The sequence below is a fragment of the Pseudogymnoascus destructans genome (assembly GCF_001641265.1).
Source record: "Pseudogymnoascus destructans isolate 20631-21 unplaced genomic scaffold scaffold_11, whole genome shotgun sequence".
Lineage (NCBI taxonomy): Eukaryota > Fungi > Ascomycota > Leotiomycetes > Thelebolales > Thelebolaceae > Pseudogymnoascus > Pseudogymnoascus destructans.
The window spans coordinates 29,297-42,244 of NW_020167530.1; the positions used below are offsets into that span (position 1 = coordinate 29,297).

The 12,948-nt window shown below is 51.2% G+C and overlaps 7 protein-coding genes across 7 annotated transcripts; 6 read left to right on the forward strand and 1 right to left on the reverse strand.

Moving 5' to 3' along the window:
• Window positions 1-688: 688 nt before the first annotated feature.
• Window positions 689-2,842, forward strand: VC83_04873 (uncharacterized protein). Its single transcript, XM_024468500.1, has 6 exons — window positions 689-1,179; window positions 1,245-1,450; window positions 1,502-1,601; window positions 1,686-2,178; window positions 2,226-2,275; window positions 2,323-2,842. The coding sequence occupies exons 1-6, from the start codon at window positions 1,056-1,058 to the stop codon at window positions 2,526-2,528; spliced, it is 1,179 nt and encodes a 392-aa protein (XP_024323748.1). The 5' UTR covers window positions 689-1,055; the 3' UTR covers window positions 2,529-2,842.
• Window positions 2,843-4,082, forward strand: BGL2 (glycoside hydrolase 3 protein). The gene is made up of 3 exons (XM_024468501.1): window positions 2,843-3,230; window positions 3,278-3,684; window positions 3,730-4,082. Exons 1-3 carry the CDS (start codon window positions 2,965-2,967, stop codon window positions 3,966-3,968), a joined length of 912 nt encoding a protein of 303 aa, XP_024323741.1. The 5' UTR covers window positions 2,843-2,964; the 3' UTR covers window positions 3,969-4,082.
• A 262-nt stretch (window positions 4,083-4,344) lies between these two features.
• Window positions 4,345-6,702, forward strand: VC83_04875 (uncharacterized protein). The gene has a single exon (XM_024468502.1). It carries the CDS (start codon window positions 5,497-5,499, stop codon window positions 5,905-5,907), a length of 411 nt encoding a protein of 136 aa, XP_024323742.1. The 5' UTR covers window positions 4,345-5,496; the 3' UTR covers window positions 5,908-6,702.
• VC83_04876 (uncharacterized protein) lies at window positions 6,700-8,161 on the forward strand. The gene is made up of 3 exons (XM_024468503.1): window positions 6,700-7,187; window positions 7,261-7,799; window positions 7,895-8,161. Exons 1-3 carry the CDS (start codon window positions 6,999-7,001, stop codon window positions 7,935-7,937), a joined length of 771 nt encoding a protein of 256 aa, XP_024323743.1. The 5' UTR covers window positions 6,700-6,998; the 3' UTR covers window positions 7,938-8,161.
• Window positions 8,162-8,630: 469 nt separating this feature from the next.
• Window positions 8,631-10,380, forward strand: NCB2 (negative cofactor 2 transcription regulator complex subunit ncb2). Its single transcript, XM_024468504.1, has 4 exons — window positions 8,631-9,001; window positions 9,192-9,218; window positions 9,765-10,024; window positions 10,077-10,380. The coding sequence occupies exons 1-4, from the start codon at window positions 8,980-8,982 to the stop codon at window positions 10,182-10,184; spliced, it is 417 nt and encodes a 138-aa protein (XP_024323744.1). The 5' UTR covers window positions 8,631-8,979; the 3' UTR covers window positions 10,185-10,380.
• Window positions 10,381-10,714: 334 nt separating this feature from the next.
• On the forward strand, window positions 10,715-12,075 carry ETR1 (mitochondrial 2-enoyl thioester reductase). Its single transcript, XM_024468505.1, has 2 exons — window positions 10,715-10,930; window positions 10,980-12,075. Exons 1-2 carry the CDS (start codon window positions 10,734-10,736, stop codon window positions 12,004-12,006), a joined length of 1,224 nt encoding a protein of 407 aa, XP_024323739.1. The 5' UTR covers window positions 10,715-10,733; the 3' UTR covers window positions 12,007-12,075.
• A 296-nt stretch (window positions 12,076-12,371) lies between these two features.
• Window positions 12,372-12,941, reverse strand: VC83_04879 (uncharacterized protein; the record flags this gene model as incomplete). The annotated part of the gene is made up of 1 exon (XM_024468506.1): window positions 12,372-12,941. One exon carries the CDS (start codon window positions 12,939-12,941, stop codon window positions 12,372-12,374), a length of 570 nt encoding a protein of 189 aa, XP_024323740.1.
• Window positions 12,942-12,948: the final 7 nt, after the last annotated feature.

The following is a 12,948-nucleotide window of genomic DNA, read 5'->3' on the forward strand; positions in this document are numbered from 1 at the left end:
ATTATGCAGATGCTGCTTAGGCTTGGGGCGGAGCTGGCTCCTTCCGCACTCCATAACGCTGCTTGTGAAGGCCATATAGTACTTGTGCGAGACCATCTATCTAGGCATCCAATGGATGTCTCCGATCAAGGTTCTAACGGTCAGACACCGTTAAGCCAAGATATGTATGGTGACTTGTAGGTTTGAGGATCAGATTTCTATGTTTGCTCTTGAGTTTGATAGCAAACTGAGTGCAACGAATGTCAGTATGACATGTGCGACGCTACTCAATTGTCATCGTAAACAGCTGATTTCGAGGCATCTTGGCCTATGTAATGTCAGTATAAGACGATATCTGGTCAAATCAGTTCGATATCGAGTGTATCGTAGTTTTGGTGGGAAAATAAAGAATCCTACAAAAAATATTGAGTTAGTGTGAATATCGCCTAATCGAGTATCGACTTATCGCTTGAGAACTGTAGTCCTAAACGCATTTCACACTCTTTTTTGCTGGATAGTTTAAACTTGAAACTGGAATTCAAACGTGGCCAGGCGAAATGTTGCCTACACGCTGCAATGATTGTCGAGTAATTCTATCAGTCAGTTGCACACGAAAGGCAACCACGTGATATATGATCTTCATCTCACTTGGGCACGCAATTTTTAGGTAGGAAAACAATTCCGTAACCATATTAAGAGAATTTTCGTGTAATTGTTAGGTTTCATTTTTGTTATATTTTCATTGTCGCGTTTGCCAGGAACGCGACGCGCGAGACGAGCTTGACTTTTTTGGATTAAGCCCGGTTGGGCGGGCAAGCGCATAATCACACAGAATTCATTCCAGCTAACCACCCGCCATCGCCGTCTCCGCAATCCAAGTCGAAAATTATCTTAGTGTTAATTCGGAGACTAGCTTTCTTTTTGCGCGCTCTAGCGTTTGCTCATCTCGCTTATCTTGTGGATTTCGTTCAGATTGCGCATGTCGCAAAAGGTCACGGGACTGGCCTCGCAAGATATCCTGTTTCTGACCTTCCGCGAACCTCATCCGTAAACCGAGTGGGCCGTCCTCTGTCATCATGGCACAGCCCGCTCAACCAGTACCTGAGAAGTCTATTGCTTCCCCTTATCCCCCGAGTTTGGAGACAAAACGCGTCCCGCGCATAGTAGAGAGATGCGTCGCTTTCGTTCATAATTGCTTATGTAAGCACGGTGCAGAATCGGCGTCGTGCCTCGTGACAATCACGTTCCCTAACCAGCCAATAAAGTAACTATCTGCCTTATCAAGATCGCAGAACGAAGCCATCAAGATTGCAGAACGACCGACGCACTCATCACGACATCATCGCCGGCAGCAATGGCCACGACGACGACAGTCTTTGCCCTTGTTGCTCTCTCCAAGGCGTTGTCATGGAATGAGGCCTTGTCCGGCGTGTTTGGCAGCATCAGTTTGGCTACTTGGATTTTCCTGCTGGTGGGCTCATCTTACCTCGCTCCTGGGAAGAGATACTAATACAGGACACAGGTGCCACAGTTGATCCTCAACTACACAACCGGCAGTTCAGGTGGCATCTCGCTAGCTTTCCTGACAGTCTGGCTGCTCGGAGATGTCACGAATCTAGCTGGTACGTTGCTTCCGGGCGTTGGATCGGTAGTTGCACCAGACCCCGTGATGTCTATCCTGTTTCATCCCAAGTTAACAACATTAGGGGCAATATGGGCCGGCCTAGTCCCAACAGTCACTGCCCTTGCAGTGTACTTTTGCTTTGCAGACTTTGTGCTCATCAGTCAGTGTTTGTTTTACAACCACCTCAATGCCCGGAGAGAGGCAATCAATGAGGCGGCAACATCACTCGACTCCGAAGAGGCTCCGTTGCTTGCTCGAGAGCGTAGCAACGAATCGATACGGGCCCCCGGTGCCCGTCGTCGTAGTTCAACTCATCTCAGTCACTCGTCGGGGGCCAGACGTGATTCTCTAGTGAAGATCCTGGAAGACGATGTCTCTGCAGGTGGAAGTTCGTGGAAGCGGAATACCTGGAGCATCCTCATGGTCATCCTGGTTGGAACAGCAGGATGGGCCATTGCGTGGCGGTCTGGGGTGTGGAGGCCGACGCTGAATCATCCTGGGGACGTACCTAGCAAAGAACATGTGGCCGTGGAAGCCAGTGTTTTGGGATACCTCAGCGCTGTGTGTTATCTTGGGTGAGTTCAGCCTTTGAAGTCGGAATGCAACTATACTAACGTTTCAGGGCCCGAATCCCCCAAATTATCAAGAATTACAGGGATAAGTCGTGTGAAGGTAAGCTCGTCCCTCACTTCGTCGTCTTTTGTGTCTAACGCGTGCAGGCTTGTCTCTTCTGTTTTTTGTTCTCTCTCTAATGGGAAATATCACATACGGAGTCAGCATCTTGTTCCATTCTCTCGAGAGGGAGTACATCATGACGAACCTTCCATGGTTGATCGGATCTTTGGGTACTATCGTCGAGGACGGCTACATATTTGTTCAATTTCGCATGTACGCCAGGGACTCTGGAAGTGCAGTGGAAACATGAGGGTAATGCCCTGTAGATAATTAAACTGCATATAATGTATAGACGATTGAATGCCAATATATATACCATCGTTGAGTGTAAATATCGATTCAAATTGGCAGGAGCAAAGCACCAGCCAACCACAATTAAATTTCTATGAGCATGTAAAATCAATCCAATACCACATAGGACTACATGTACAGTGTATGCGTACACTGTCGTGATGTTCACTCCCGTGAAGCTCTCAGCTCCATGTTCCTCACCAAAATCTAAAAATAGGCAGCTCCACCCACTTCCCCTTTCGACCCTTAGCGAACAGACGACGTCCTCGCATCGCTGTAGAATCAACACCATCACTTTCATCTCCATCGCTGTCACTCATTACGCAGCGTGAAGAGCCTCTCCTTAATACACTCACTCTGCTCACAGATTGAGCTCACATTCATTTCAATTGACAATGCGTTTCTCCACCATCATTCCTCTGGCCCTGGCCGCCGCTCCAGCCGTCGTCTCGGCCGCTGGCAGCCTGGGCTTCGCCCTCGGTGACAAGAAGAGCGACGGCAGCTGCAAGTTCCAAGCCGACTGGGCAGCCGACCTCAAGGCAATCAGCACTGTCAAGAGCAGCAAGATTGTTCGCACCTACTCGGCTTCCGAGTGCAACACTGCCAAGGAGATTCTCCCTGCCGCGAAGGCTGCTGGGTTCAAGGTCATCCTGGGTGTCTGGTATGCTATTGACGATCTCTGGGCTTCTATTCCAACTAACGATACAGGCCCGATTACGACGATTCCCTGGCAAAGGATGAGGCTGCCCTCATCAAGTACACTCCCGACTACAAGGACCAGGTCTACGCCATCACCGTTGGATCCGAGACGCTCTATCGCGGCAACTTCACTGGCCCAGAACTCTTGCAGAGAATCAACAAGATCAAAAAGGCCATCCCCGGCTTCAAGGTCGGAACCGCCGACAGCTGGAACAAATACCAGGACGGAACTGCCGATGCCCTGATCACCGGTGGTGTCGATATCCTCCTCGCCAACGGCTTCTCGTACTGGCAAGGACAGACCGATAGCAACGCCACTGCCAGCTTCTTTGACGACATCATGCAGGCATTCGGACACATCCAGCATGTCTCTGGCAAGGTTGATGGCGGCATTGAGCTCTGGGTTGGCGAGACTGGTGAGTGATTACGTTGTAGTCATCGACATATCTAACAAAACACAGGATGGCCCACCGATGGATCCAAGTACCAAGCTGCTGTTCCCAGCCTTGAGGGCGCCAAGAACTATTGGAAGAAGGCCATCTGCGGCATCACCGCGTGGGGCGTCAACGTCTTCTACTTCGAGGCCTTCGATGAGCCATGGAAGCCAAAGAGCATTGGCCAGGACGGATCGGTTGCCGACGAGACGCACTGGGGAGCATGGAACGCTGACCGCACCCCCAAGTTCTCCATGGAGTGTTAAGCGATAGATGGGACCGGAGAGGATATCATAGACCCGCGTTTGTACAATTACTATATCTAGATGGAGGGCACACTGGTGGGATGTCGTAGAAGGAAATACACTGTTTTGCAATGTCGTCTCATGTTCTACAATATCCTCAGGCCTTTGTTTTCCCGTTTGCTCCGTATATATACCCATTTTTGGCAATATCCTCTGGTAGCATTTGTTTCCTCCATACTACATCCCGAACCATAATGACGCGACGCGACGGACGCGAGTTCAACACTGGACCCTTCCCCTTCCCCACATTCCGCCGCGACAGGTACAGGGACTCATGTGACCCGGACACGTCAATGAAAAAAATTCTACTCAGTGCTACAGTGCTACAGTGCATCTCATCTCGAACAGCTTCATCACTTATAATCCCCAGAATCTGCAATAAATCGCAGTAATTCACCATGTCTTTTTGCATTTTACTGTAATTTCGAGACTCATTTAACAAGCGCGCCCTCCGTGGCCCTTGCCAGAAAACGTGGATCTAGTACTGTACTATACTACAATTATTTACAGATGCAAAATTATAATTTACAAATGCCCAATCTTTGACTTCATGTCGCTCTTTCGCTCCTTCTGTCCCCCCGGCTCATACAGATCGGCGACACTCGTCCGGCTTGATTCAACCCCATCATCCGAGATGCTTGTTCATCAGATGTGCCTGTCTTGTTCCTCAGGTCGGACGGGTTTGAGTTTGACAGACGTGATGATCCAGTGATGTTCGATTGGAGAGAATAGGCGAGTGTCAGCTGGTCCGTCCGCCTATTCTGCTGTCGGCGTTAGGGTGTTAAAACTAAAAGCCACGGGGTAGTGAGGGTTGTCCATACCGCCTTATGATAATCCGAGAAATAATTCATGTGGAATAGCTCGTTTCAGAGGGTATCTTGGAAGCCGAAGCCCCCTCTGCACGCTAATCTTGCATCTTCGGCTGGCCCGTTTCTGAATTTGTCGCCAAGAGGTAATTATAATGCATTGTACGCATTATATAGCAAAGTATAGCAGCCAGTTTATTAACTGTATGAATTACGATGCATTGCCATTCTTACGTATAGAAGGGACCGTGTACCGTGGGAACCATCGCATAATACTCACGTGATATTGATGTTGGCTTTAATTCGTCTGGAGATACGGGGTGCCTCATAGAACAAATCAGCCGAATGGTCAAACAAGTTGCCCCTGCACGGGTAGCACAAGGACCCGGGGAGGGCGGCGAGCTCGTAGCTCAAGGATGACCGATGGTTGCCTTCAGCCAAGGGAACTGAAGCGACCTTGGAGAGAAGACCCGACATAGGCCCTCGGAGGTCTTGAGAGCAGTCATATCTCAGGGGGGAAAGCCCAACAAGGAGTCTGACAGCGGAAAAGCACGGCGTCAAACAGGCCATGTCGGGGAACCATGTTCCCCTGATGTGCTACAGGCCTAAGTAAAGCTTAAGATATTGGCATCCAGTCTGCGGACCTGCTCTACTGGCCCCGCAGGGCCCATTCAGTAGTGGCCATGGCGCTCAACAGTGGCTGTGGCTGCGGCTTGGACCTGTTATGCGACCATATGGGGCATTGGCATTGCTTGGTGGAGACCATCTCCTGGATCAATAATAATGGAAACGGCCAAGGTTTTCTCTCTGCGGTAGTCACCGATGGGCTTCCAGAGGGATTCTACAGGCTCTGCACTGTGAGCTCATCCGCCAACCATCAGCCTGTACTTATGCCTGTAGCCAACGTGGTGCTCAAGATGATTGCACCAAGTTCCAGGTCAAGGCGGGTGGCAATGGAAGCAACGCAAACCAAGGTGGAAACGGCGGCAATGCCAACACCGGAGGCAATGGAGGAAATGGAAACCAAGGAGGTAACGCAAATGGCAATGGTGGGGCCGCTGATACAACTTCCGCAGCTGACGCCGCTACTATAACCGATGCCGCCGCTGCCACGACTACCACAGCTACAGGCAAAGGTGGCAAAGGTGGCAAGAGCCGTGGAGGAAAGGGGAACCAAAGCGGGAACACCAATGGTAACACGAATGGTAACGGCAACGCGGTAGCTTCGTTAGTAGTCCACAACAATAAGGCTGCCACTACCGCTGCTAATGCCCCAGTCACCTCTAGCACCGCCATCGCAATGAACAACGGCGGTACGGAGTAATCTCGGTGGAGCAGCGCCGCCGGTGCTTCACAGTGGTGACTCCAAGCGACCCTTCTGCGTCAAGGGTAACACCTTCACGGACAAAGCCACGGCCGTGGCGCGCTCATGTAACATCCAGTTCAACGTGTGCGCCGATGCGATGAACGGTGGGAAGCTGCCCGGGACCACAATGTTGGACTGCAATGCGCAGAAGCAAGCATGCGGCAAGCAGGCATAATGATTGGTTTGGAATGGGGTGTCTGTATTGGAGGTGATGCCTCGTTGTCTGTTTGTTTCCATTTCAGTAAGATGACTCGGGGGGTTTTTTTGGGGGGATTTTATCAATATATATATGGTGCCTATGATTATAAGTTGCTATATGTGATTCCTATAGTCTTTAGACGCGAAGAGAAGGTGGGGTTATCATGACGTTTTTGTTGATGGAAGGCCCGAAATATTGCGACCGCGCGCAAATCGTGCGGTGTGTTTGGTGACCGGACCTTTGGGCTTTTGCGCAACGGGCAGGAAAACTCGACAATACACTACAGTATATAGAATGAATAGATCAATTGAATTACTACACGACCTACGGAGCCTACGTATTATTTATGTCTTTTCGGAGGGCCTACCCAAATGCCCTGAGTAACAGAAGGGTTTGGGCCTAAAATCCAATGCGCCGGAGTTCTGAGGCAATCTGCTCACGCCAAGCGCCAATCGGGGAGCCTGACGATTGCACTGGGGAAAAGCTCCCATTCTCTTTCCCTCAACAGTTTTTCGGCTAAGAAATCCTCGTCTACCCCCCCACACCCCACCAACATCTTTGACTAAAAAACAAATCTGTACTGTAGCACAATCACCAGGTGTCCCTATAGCTATTTTAACATGCCTATCTCCAAAGTTATTCTCCTCACGGGCGCCTCGCGCGGAATTGGCCTCGCTGCCGCGAAATTCTTACTCCAAGAAGGACACCGGCTCGTGGTCGTAGCGCGTACCGCGGGGCCACTGGAGGAGTTGAAGGGCGGATTCCCAGGAAAGGTCGAGTTCGTTGTTGGGGATGCAACAGGGGAGGAGGTGAGTTCTTTGCCTCGCCAGTTAGGAACGAAGTTGGAACGCACAAGAACTGACATGGCATTGCCCGGCTTAGGTCCCCCAGAAGGCGGTATCCCTCGCGCTCAGCTCGTTCTCGCGACTGGACGGCCTCATTCTTAACCATGGCACCCTCGAGCCAGTTGCTCGCATTGCCGATGCTACTGCCTCTGCCTGGCGCGCCGTCTTTGACACCAATGTCTTCAGCTGCGTCTCGTTTATACAGGCTGCCCTGCCGTCGTTGCGGGAGTCGGGCGGCCGCATCATCGTTGTCTCTTCTGGCGCAGCTACAAATTCGTACGCTGGATGGGGTGCATACGGCGCGACGAAAGCAGCCCTGAATCACCTTGTTGGCACGGTGGCGAGAGAGGAGGGGAGCAAGGGCGTTGTTGCTGTGGCGGTGAGGCCAGGGGTTGTCGATACGGAGATGCAGAGAGGGATTAGGGAAGTCCACGGGGCTGGGATGGACCAGGGGGATGTGGCACGGTTTAAGGGACTTAAGGAGGAGGGGGGTCTACTAAGGCCGGAGCAGCCTGGGAATGTGCTTGGGCGACTGGCGGTAGACGCGGAGAAAGAGCTTGGCGGGAAGTTTTTCAGGTACGTAGATTCATTTGTCACGGCAATGGTTTCTCAGACAGGCAGTTGCTCTGGAAAATTGATTTATTATGCTATGACTGAGCTAACGTATGTAGCTGGAATGCACCTGAACTTGTCAAGTTCCAGGACAGGCAGTGAGGAGACTGTACAGAGAAATCACTTTGATATGTCAGCGGGTTCCAAGGATGTGGCAATAGAATAGACATATATAGGGGGTTGGGCTTCAGTTGAAAGATGAAAAGTCTCGAAGTTTATCAGCATCAGACGAATGTCTTCAGCATTAGCATGGAATGTTACATCATAAGCCGAAAGAGAACGATGAAATATTGAATATTTACCTTGATGCTGTACTATGGTGGAGTGATTCAGCCTGACATGAGGCACTTTTGTATTGTCGTCATGGCCGCATGGAAACTGGACGGTATACCGCGCCAGCGCACTTGCAAACTGGCTAATGCCGTCTTTCGAATGGGATTTAACAGAGTCGACTCAAAACCTAATAATCTTTTGGCTAGTTAGCAAATGTATCCAGAAACACATATCAAGAAGCGAAGTAAGATAGATGTACGTTCAGACGGTCCGTTTGGTTAAGACAGGTTAATCACCATCTAGAGCCGAAGCTCATGTAAGATAGGGGCGACACGAAATTTCATCAGAGTAAAAGGTAGGGTATTTGAGAGAAAGAGCTTACCAGTGATGGCCATTGAACCACAGTTCGTGTCCTGATGTTAGCTTGAAATGAAAGGTGTCATAGTAAAACAGATTCTTGCAAAGAGAACCCATTACGCTTGGAAAAGTGAGTGCTTGGGAGCGCAACTGGTGATTGTATTGATGAAGAAGAAGAAGAGAAAGAGAAAGGAAAAGAGAAAAAGAACAAAATATCAATAAGATTGTCGCGTAAAAAGCGGGAACTTCCGCCAAGCCTTTACCAGTTGTGCTAGCCGCAGCCTCGCGGGACTGAGACGCATCATTATGTTCGCGCGTGAGGCTACGACTCTTAAATTAATTTCTCTCTATTCACAGCTCATGATCGACCTCTGAAGGAACTCATATCTTCTACAATCTTCTTTATTTTTGATCTTATTGCTCACACGTCTTTTACTTCACCTCAGAAATCGTTGAAAGAACAATAAGGTGATTCGCGTCGATACGTGGGGAACAAAGTCTCATCTCTGCCGTAATGTCGGACAGAGAATTTGGAGGTATGCTTATTCTATTCTATGCATAGCAGACGAACGGCGTGGCACTGCGCTCGCGTCTCCTATTTACGTCAAATAGCGCCATGGGGTGGCGCTGGGGAATCGGAGACGCGGGTGATGAGCCGTTCCATTCGCGCGTTGCCCCTCCATCGCTCCTACCCTCTGTGTGTGATCTATGCTGACTCTGTCTTAGGAAACGATGATCTCTCTCTTCCCAAAGGTATAGCATAATACTTTCTTTATAATTGCGAATATTGCGGGCTCAGCTTGGGTCGAGAGTGCGATTATACGGTGAATATGGCGCGCCTCCAAACCAACACGCGACTGGCAATACTGGTCAACGAGATCCTGCCTCAGACCGAAGCCACCAACCCCACGAAAGGGCAGATCTCGGTACAAGAGGGAGACAGCGTGTAAAAAAAAAGCCAAAGAAAACCCCACGGAGCATATCAAAGGACCCCAAACCACGGCCCCTAAGCAGACTTCAAGTGTCATGGTGTCACGTATGCCCCGGGGAAGATTGCGTCGAGTCTCTCTGCAATTTAGACGTTGAACCTACCTTGGAAGACACCGTGCCTTGTGCCTCAACTGGGCTGAGCACAGGAACCTTTCTTGATTTCGAAGTCACAGGACTTGGATCCTATGCTTTTCCGTCACTTCGACTGGTCGACACGCTTCATACTTCTGCTTTGAACGCTGGTTTAGATGATTGTTGGAATTTTCTTATAGAACTACTGGTGGACGTTGGCTAACTTTTCGTTCATAGCAACCGTCCAGAAAATCGTAACTGAAATTCTTCCGCCCTCATCAGGCGTTGCATTTGGGAAAGATGCTCGCGACCTTCTCATAGAATGCTGCGTCGAATTCATCACGCTCATCTCGTCAGAGGCGAACGAGATTTCAGAGAAAGAGGCCAAGAAGACCATCGCATGCGAACACATCACGAAGGCATTGGAACAGCTTGGATTTAGCGAGTATGTGGCCGACATTTTAGATGTGGCGAATGATCACAAGGAGCAACTGAAGGTGGGTTCTAGGAGCCTCAAATTTCCCAGAGCACAATGCTGACAGTATTTAGGGCCGCGAGAAGAAGGCGAATAAACTTGAGCAGAGTGGACTCTCGACCGAGCAGCTGCTGGCAATGCAAGAGGCTGCATTCAAGGAGGCGGCTGAGAGACACGGCTGACCTGGATGTACAAAAATATGTCGTTGCATTATCAGGCGTTGTTGGCGTTGTTTGGTTTATAGCAATGGAGAACGGGAATGGTATGGGCATGGTGAACGGGAACTTTCTGTGGTGGTTATGGCACTGGATTGCCATTTTAGCAGTTTCATAAGAATCACCTCTGGTAGCATCGAATACAGCCACCTGACAGCGATCAATTCCGAGACTTGTTCCACGTTCATGCTTCGCCTTCTGTTATAAATTAATTTCCAACTATTTTTGCCCTCCGTAATCGAGGTTGATATTGAATATCACGCAAATAACGATATACCTATAATTTAATGCACACGCCTATTTAAAGCCCTCCACCAGCTTTTTTATATAGTTTCTCTGAGCATAACCCTAACCACTAAGTTACCCTTTGCTGTGATATTGATGCCGTAGCTCCGATAACTACCCTGCAATCCTCGGCCCGAGCCCGTGCACCATACCGACGTCATAAATTATTCCACGACGGATGTGCTCCAGAAACATTGGGCTTCTTTCCATCACAATCACAGACAACACAAAATGCCGCCTATATCCGTCCGGCCAGCTTTTGCAAGCAGTGTTCGTGCTCTCACACAAAATGCCACCCCACGGGTTTCTCAACTGACACCTCGCGTGTCCCAACCCATCACGCGGCGCTTCAAGTCTGGACCATACGGATACACCCAAGCTAAAGCGCTCGTCTACAGCCAAAACGGCGAGCCCTGCGATGTTCTCTTGTGCGCACCCCTTCATCTACCAAATTAGCGCCCAGCTAACCCATCCAAGCCTGCACACGCATTCGATCTCCCCCTCCCTGCCCTCCAACGCGCTCCTCCTCCGCAGTCTCGCCGCCCCCATCAACCCCGCGGACATAAACCAGATTCAGGGCGTGTACCCCTCGCGCCCGCCCTTCACGGCGCTCCTCGGAACTGCCGTTCCCTCCGCCATCGCTGGCAACGAGGCATGTTTCGAGGTCATGCGCGTCGGGTCCGCGGTGAAGGAGTTTGCGCCGGGAGACTGGGCGATTGCGCGCGCGCCGTGTCTTGGGACGTGGGTGACGCATGTTGAGGCGCAGGAGGATGCTCTGCTGCGCGTTGAGAAGGAGGGTCTGACGCCTGTGCAGGTCGGGACGGTGGGGGTGAACCCGACCACGGCATATAGGATGTTGAAAGATTTTGAGAATGTGGGAGAAGGGGAGTGGTTCATTCAAAATGGGGCGAATAGCGGGGTTGGACGGGCGGCGATACAGTTGGGGAGGTTGTGGGGGATGAAGAGCATTAATATTATCCGTGAGCGCGGAACGGAGGAGGAGACGGAGGCGATGAGGAACGAGTTGAGAGGGTTGGGGGCCACGCACGTGGTTACAGAAGGGGAGCTGATGGCGCGTGGCTTTTCAGAGCAGGTCAAGGAGTGGACGGTTGGTGGACGCCAGAAGGTGAAGCTGGGCCTCAATTGCGTCGGGGGCAAGCCGACATCGGCGATGGTGAAGTGCCTGAGTGATGGTGGGCACCTGGTGACATATGGCGGGATGGCAAAGGCGCCACTGCAGGTGCCAACTGCGGCGCTGATATTCAAAGATGTCAAGTTCAGCGGGTTCTGGGTTAGCCGCTGGAGCGAGAAGAACTTGGATGAAAAGCGCCGGACGGTGGGGGAGATTCTGGAGCTTACCCGCGCGGGGATGTTCGCCGATGTGCCAGTGCAGAAGGTGCAGTGGGACTGGGACACCAAGGAAAAGACGTTGAAGGAGGCTGTGACGGGGACGCTGCAGGGGTTTAGGAAGGGGAAGGGTGTGTTTGTGTTTGGTGATACTTGAGGGCTGATGCAGAGCAAGATAGACTTGCGCATTGTAGTGTAAAAACTTTATGACCATAAAGCAGAGAGTGAAAGGCTATCTTTGCAGGGAATAATCTAACCAAAATATATATCCCATCAGGAGCTATCCTGGGAATATAGTTTCCTAACCATGCGTATTGTTTTGGTCAGGCCCTGACAAAAAAATGCAATTCCCGGCAACAAATGGGCGCCAATCCAATTCCCAAAACTAGACACATCGAACAAAAGGGTATAAGACCACAAATTTACCGAATCCTCCTCCTTAATCCACCCATCTCCCATCTCCCATTATGGCCTGCTCAGGCTAACTGCCTCCTCAACCAACACACCCAGCGCTCCCTCCCCTCATTTGATATTCTTGAACATATCCCCATCCAACCCCTCCTGCTCGCCACTCTTAACACCCAGCGCGCTGATCTCCGGCAAGCTCGGTGCAGCCGGTTCGTCCTTCTCCCTGCGGTCCTCATACACAACGCTGGTGCGTTTCCTCTCGCGCTCCTCTCTGTCTCCCACAAAACGGCGCCACCATCTCCCGCTGCGCTTCTGTCCGCTTGTCGGTGCCATGCTAAGACTGCTCAACGGACGCGCAGGCGGCGCACCCTCATCCGGCACGAAGCCATTGAGGCTGCGCCGTGACAGGAAACGGCGGATGCTACCTGGGCGGCGCGGAGAGGTCATGCTCATGGGCGTAAGGAGGCCATTTGTGGGCGAACCTGGCTCGCGGCCGCGCGATTGCTCGCCCTCTGGCTTTGAGGTGGTGGAGATGGCGGAGGGCGCTTTAGGGGGTGGCGGGGGCGCCTTGGCGATGGGGGAGTCCGGCGGAGGAGGGATGTCGGTGCCTGCTGTCAGGGAGTCGAGGGGTGCGAGGACGGGAAGCTCGAATTTGCGCGACGGGGTGGTGGTGGTGGCAGTCATTGTGGTG

What these genes read in the sequence shown, in the direction of transcription:
- BGL2 (XM_024468501.1), top strand. Translation starts at nt 2,965, where the DNA reads ATGCGTTTCTCCACCATCATTCCTCTGGCCCTGGCCGCCGCTCCAGCC. An exon ending in AAGGTCATCCTGGGTGTCTG is followed by an intron (nt 3,231 to 3,277) that starts GTATGCTATTGA and finishes CTAACGATACAG; the next exon opens with GCCCGATTACGACGATTCCC. An exon ending in GCTCTGGGTTGGCGAGACTG is followed by an intron (nt 3,685 to 3,729) that starts GTGAGTGATTAC and finishes AACAAAACACAG; the next exon opens with GATGGCCCACCGATGGATCC.
- VC83_04875 (XM_024468502.1), top strand. Translation starts at nt 5,497, where the DNA reads ATGGCGCTCAACAGTGGCTGTGGCTGCGGCTTGGACCTGTTATGCGAC.
- VC83_04876 (XM_024468503.1), top strand. Translation starts at nt 6,999, where the DNA reads ATGCCTATCTCCAAAGTTATTCTCCTCACGGGCGCCTCGCGCGGAATT. An exon ending in GGGATGCAACAGGGGAGGAG is followed by an intron (nt 7,188 to 7,260) that starts GTGAGTTCTTTG and finishes TGCCCGGCTTAG; the next exon opens with GTCCCCCAGAAGGCGGTATC. An exon ending in CTTGGCGGGAAGTTTTTCAG is followed by an intron (nt 7,800 to 7,894) that starts GTACGTAGATTC and finishes TAACGTATGTAG; the next exon opens with CTGGAATGCACCTGAACTTG.
- ETR1 (XM_024468505.1), top strand. Translation starts at nt 10,734, where the DNA reads ATGCCGCCTATATCCGTCCGGCCAGCTTTTGCAAGCAGTGTTCGTGCT. An exon ending in GAGCCCTGCGATGTTCTCTT is followed by an intron (nt 10,931 to 10,979) that starts GTGCGCACCCCT and finishes AACCCATCCAAG; the next exon opens with CCTGCACACGCATTCGATCT.
- NCB2 (XM_024468504.1), top strand. Translation starts at nt 8,980, where the DNA reads ATGTCGGACAGAGAATTTGGAG. An exon ending in GTCGGACAGAGAATTTGGAG is followed by an intron (nt 9,002 to 9,191) that starts GTATGCTTATTC and finishes ACTCTGTCTTAG; the next exon opens with GAAACGATGATCTCTCTCTT. An exon ending in TGATCTCTCTCTTCCCAAAG is followed by an intron (nt 9,219 to 9,764) that starts GTATAGCATAAT and finishes TTTCGTTCATAG; the next exon opens with CAACCGTCCAGAAAATCGTA.
- VC83_04873 (XM_024468500.1), top strand. Translation starts at nt 1,056, where the DNA reads ATGGCACAGCCCGCTCAACCAGTACCTGAGAAGTCTATTGCTTCCCCT. An exon ending in AGCGCTGTGTGTTATCTTGG is followed by an intron (nt 2,179 to 2,225) that starts GTGAGTTCAGCC and finishes CTAACGTTTCAG; the next exon opens with GGCCCGAATCCCCCAAATTA. An exon ending in CAGGGATAAGTCGTGTGAAG is followed by an intron (nt 2,276 to 2,322) that starts GTAAGCTCGTCC and finishes TAACGCGTGCAG; the next exon opens with GCTTGTCTCTTCTGTTTTTT.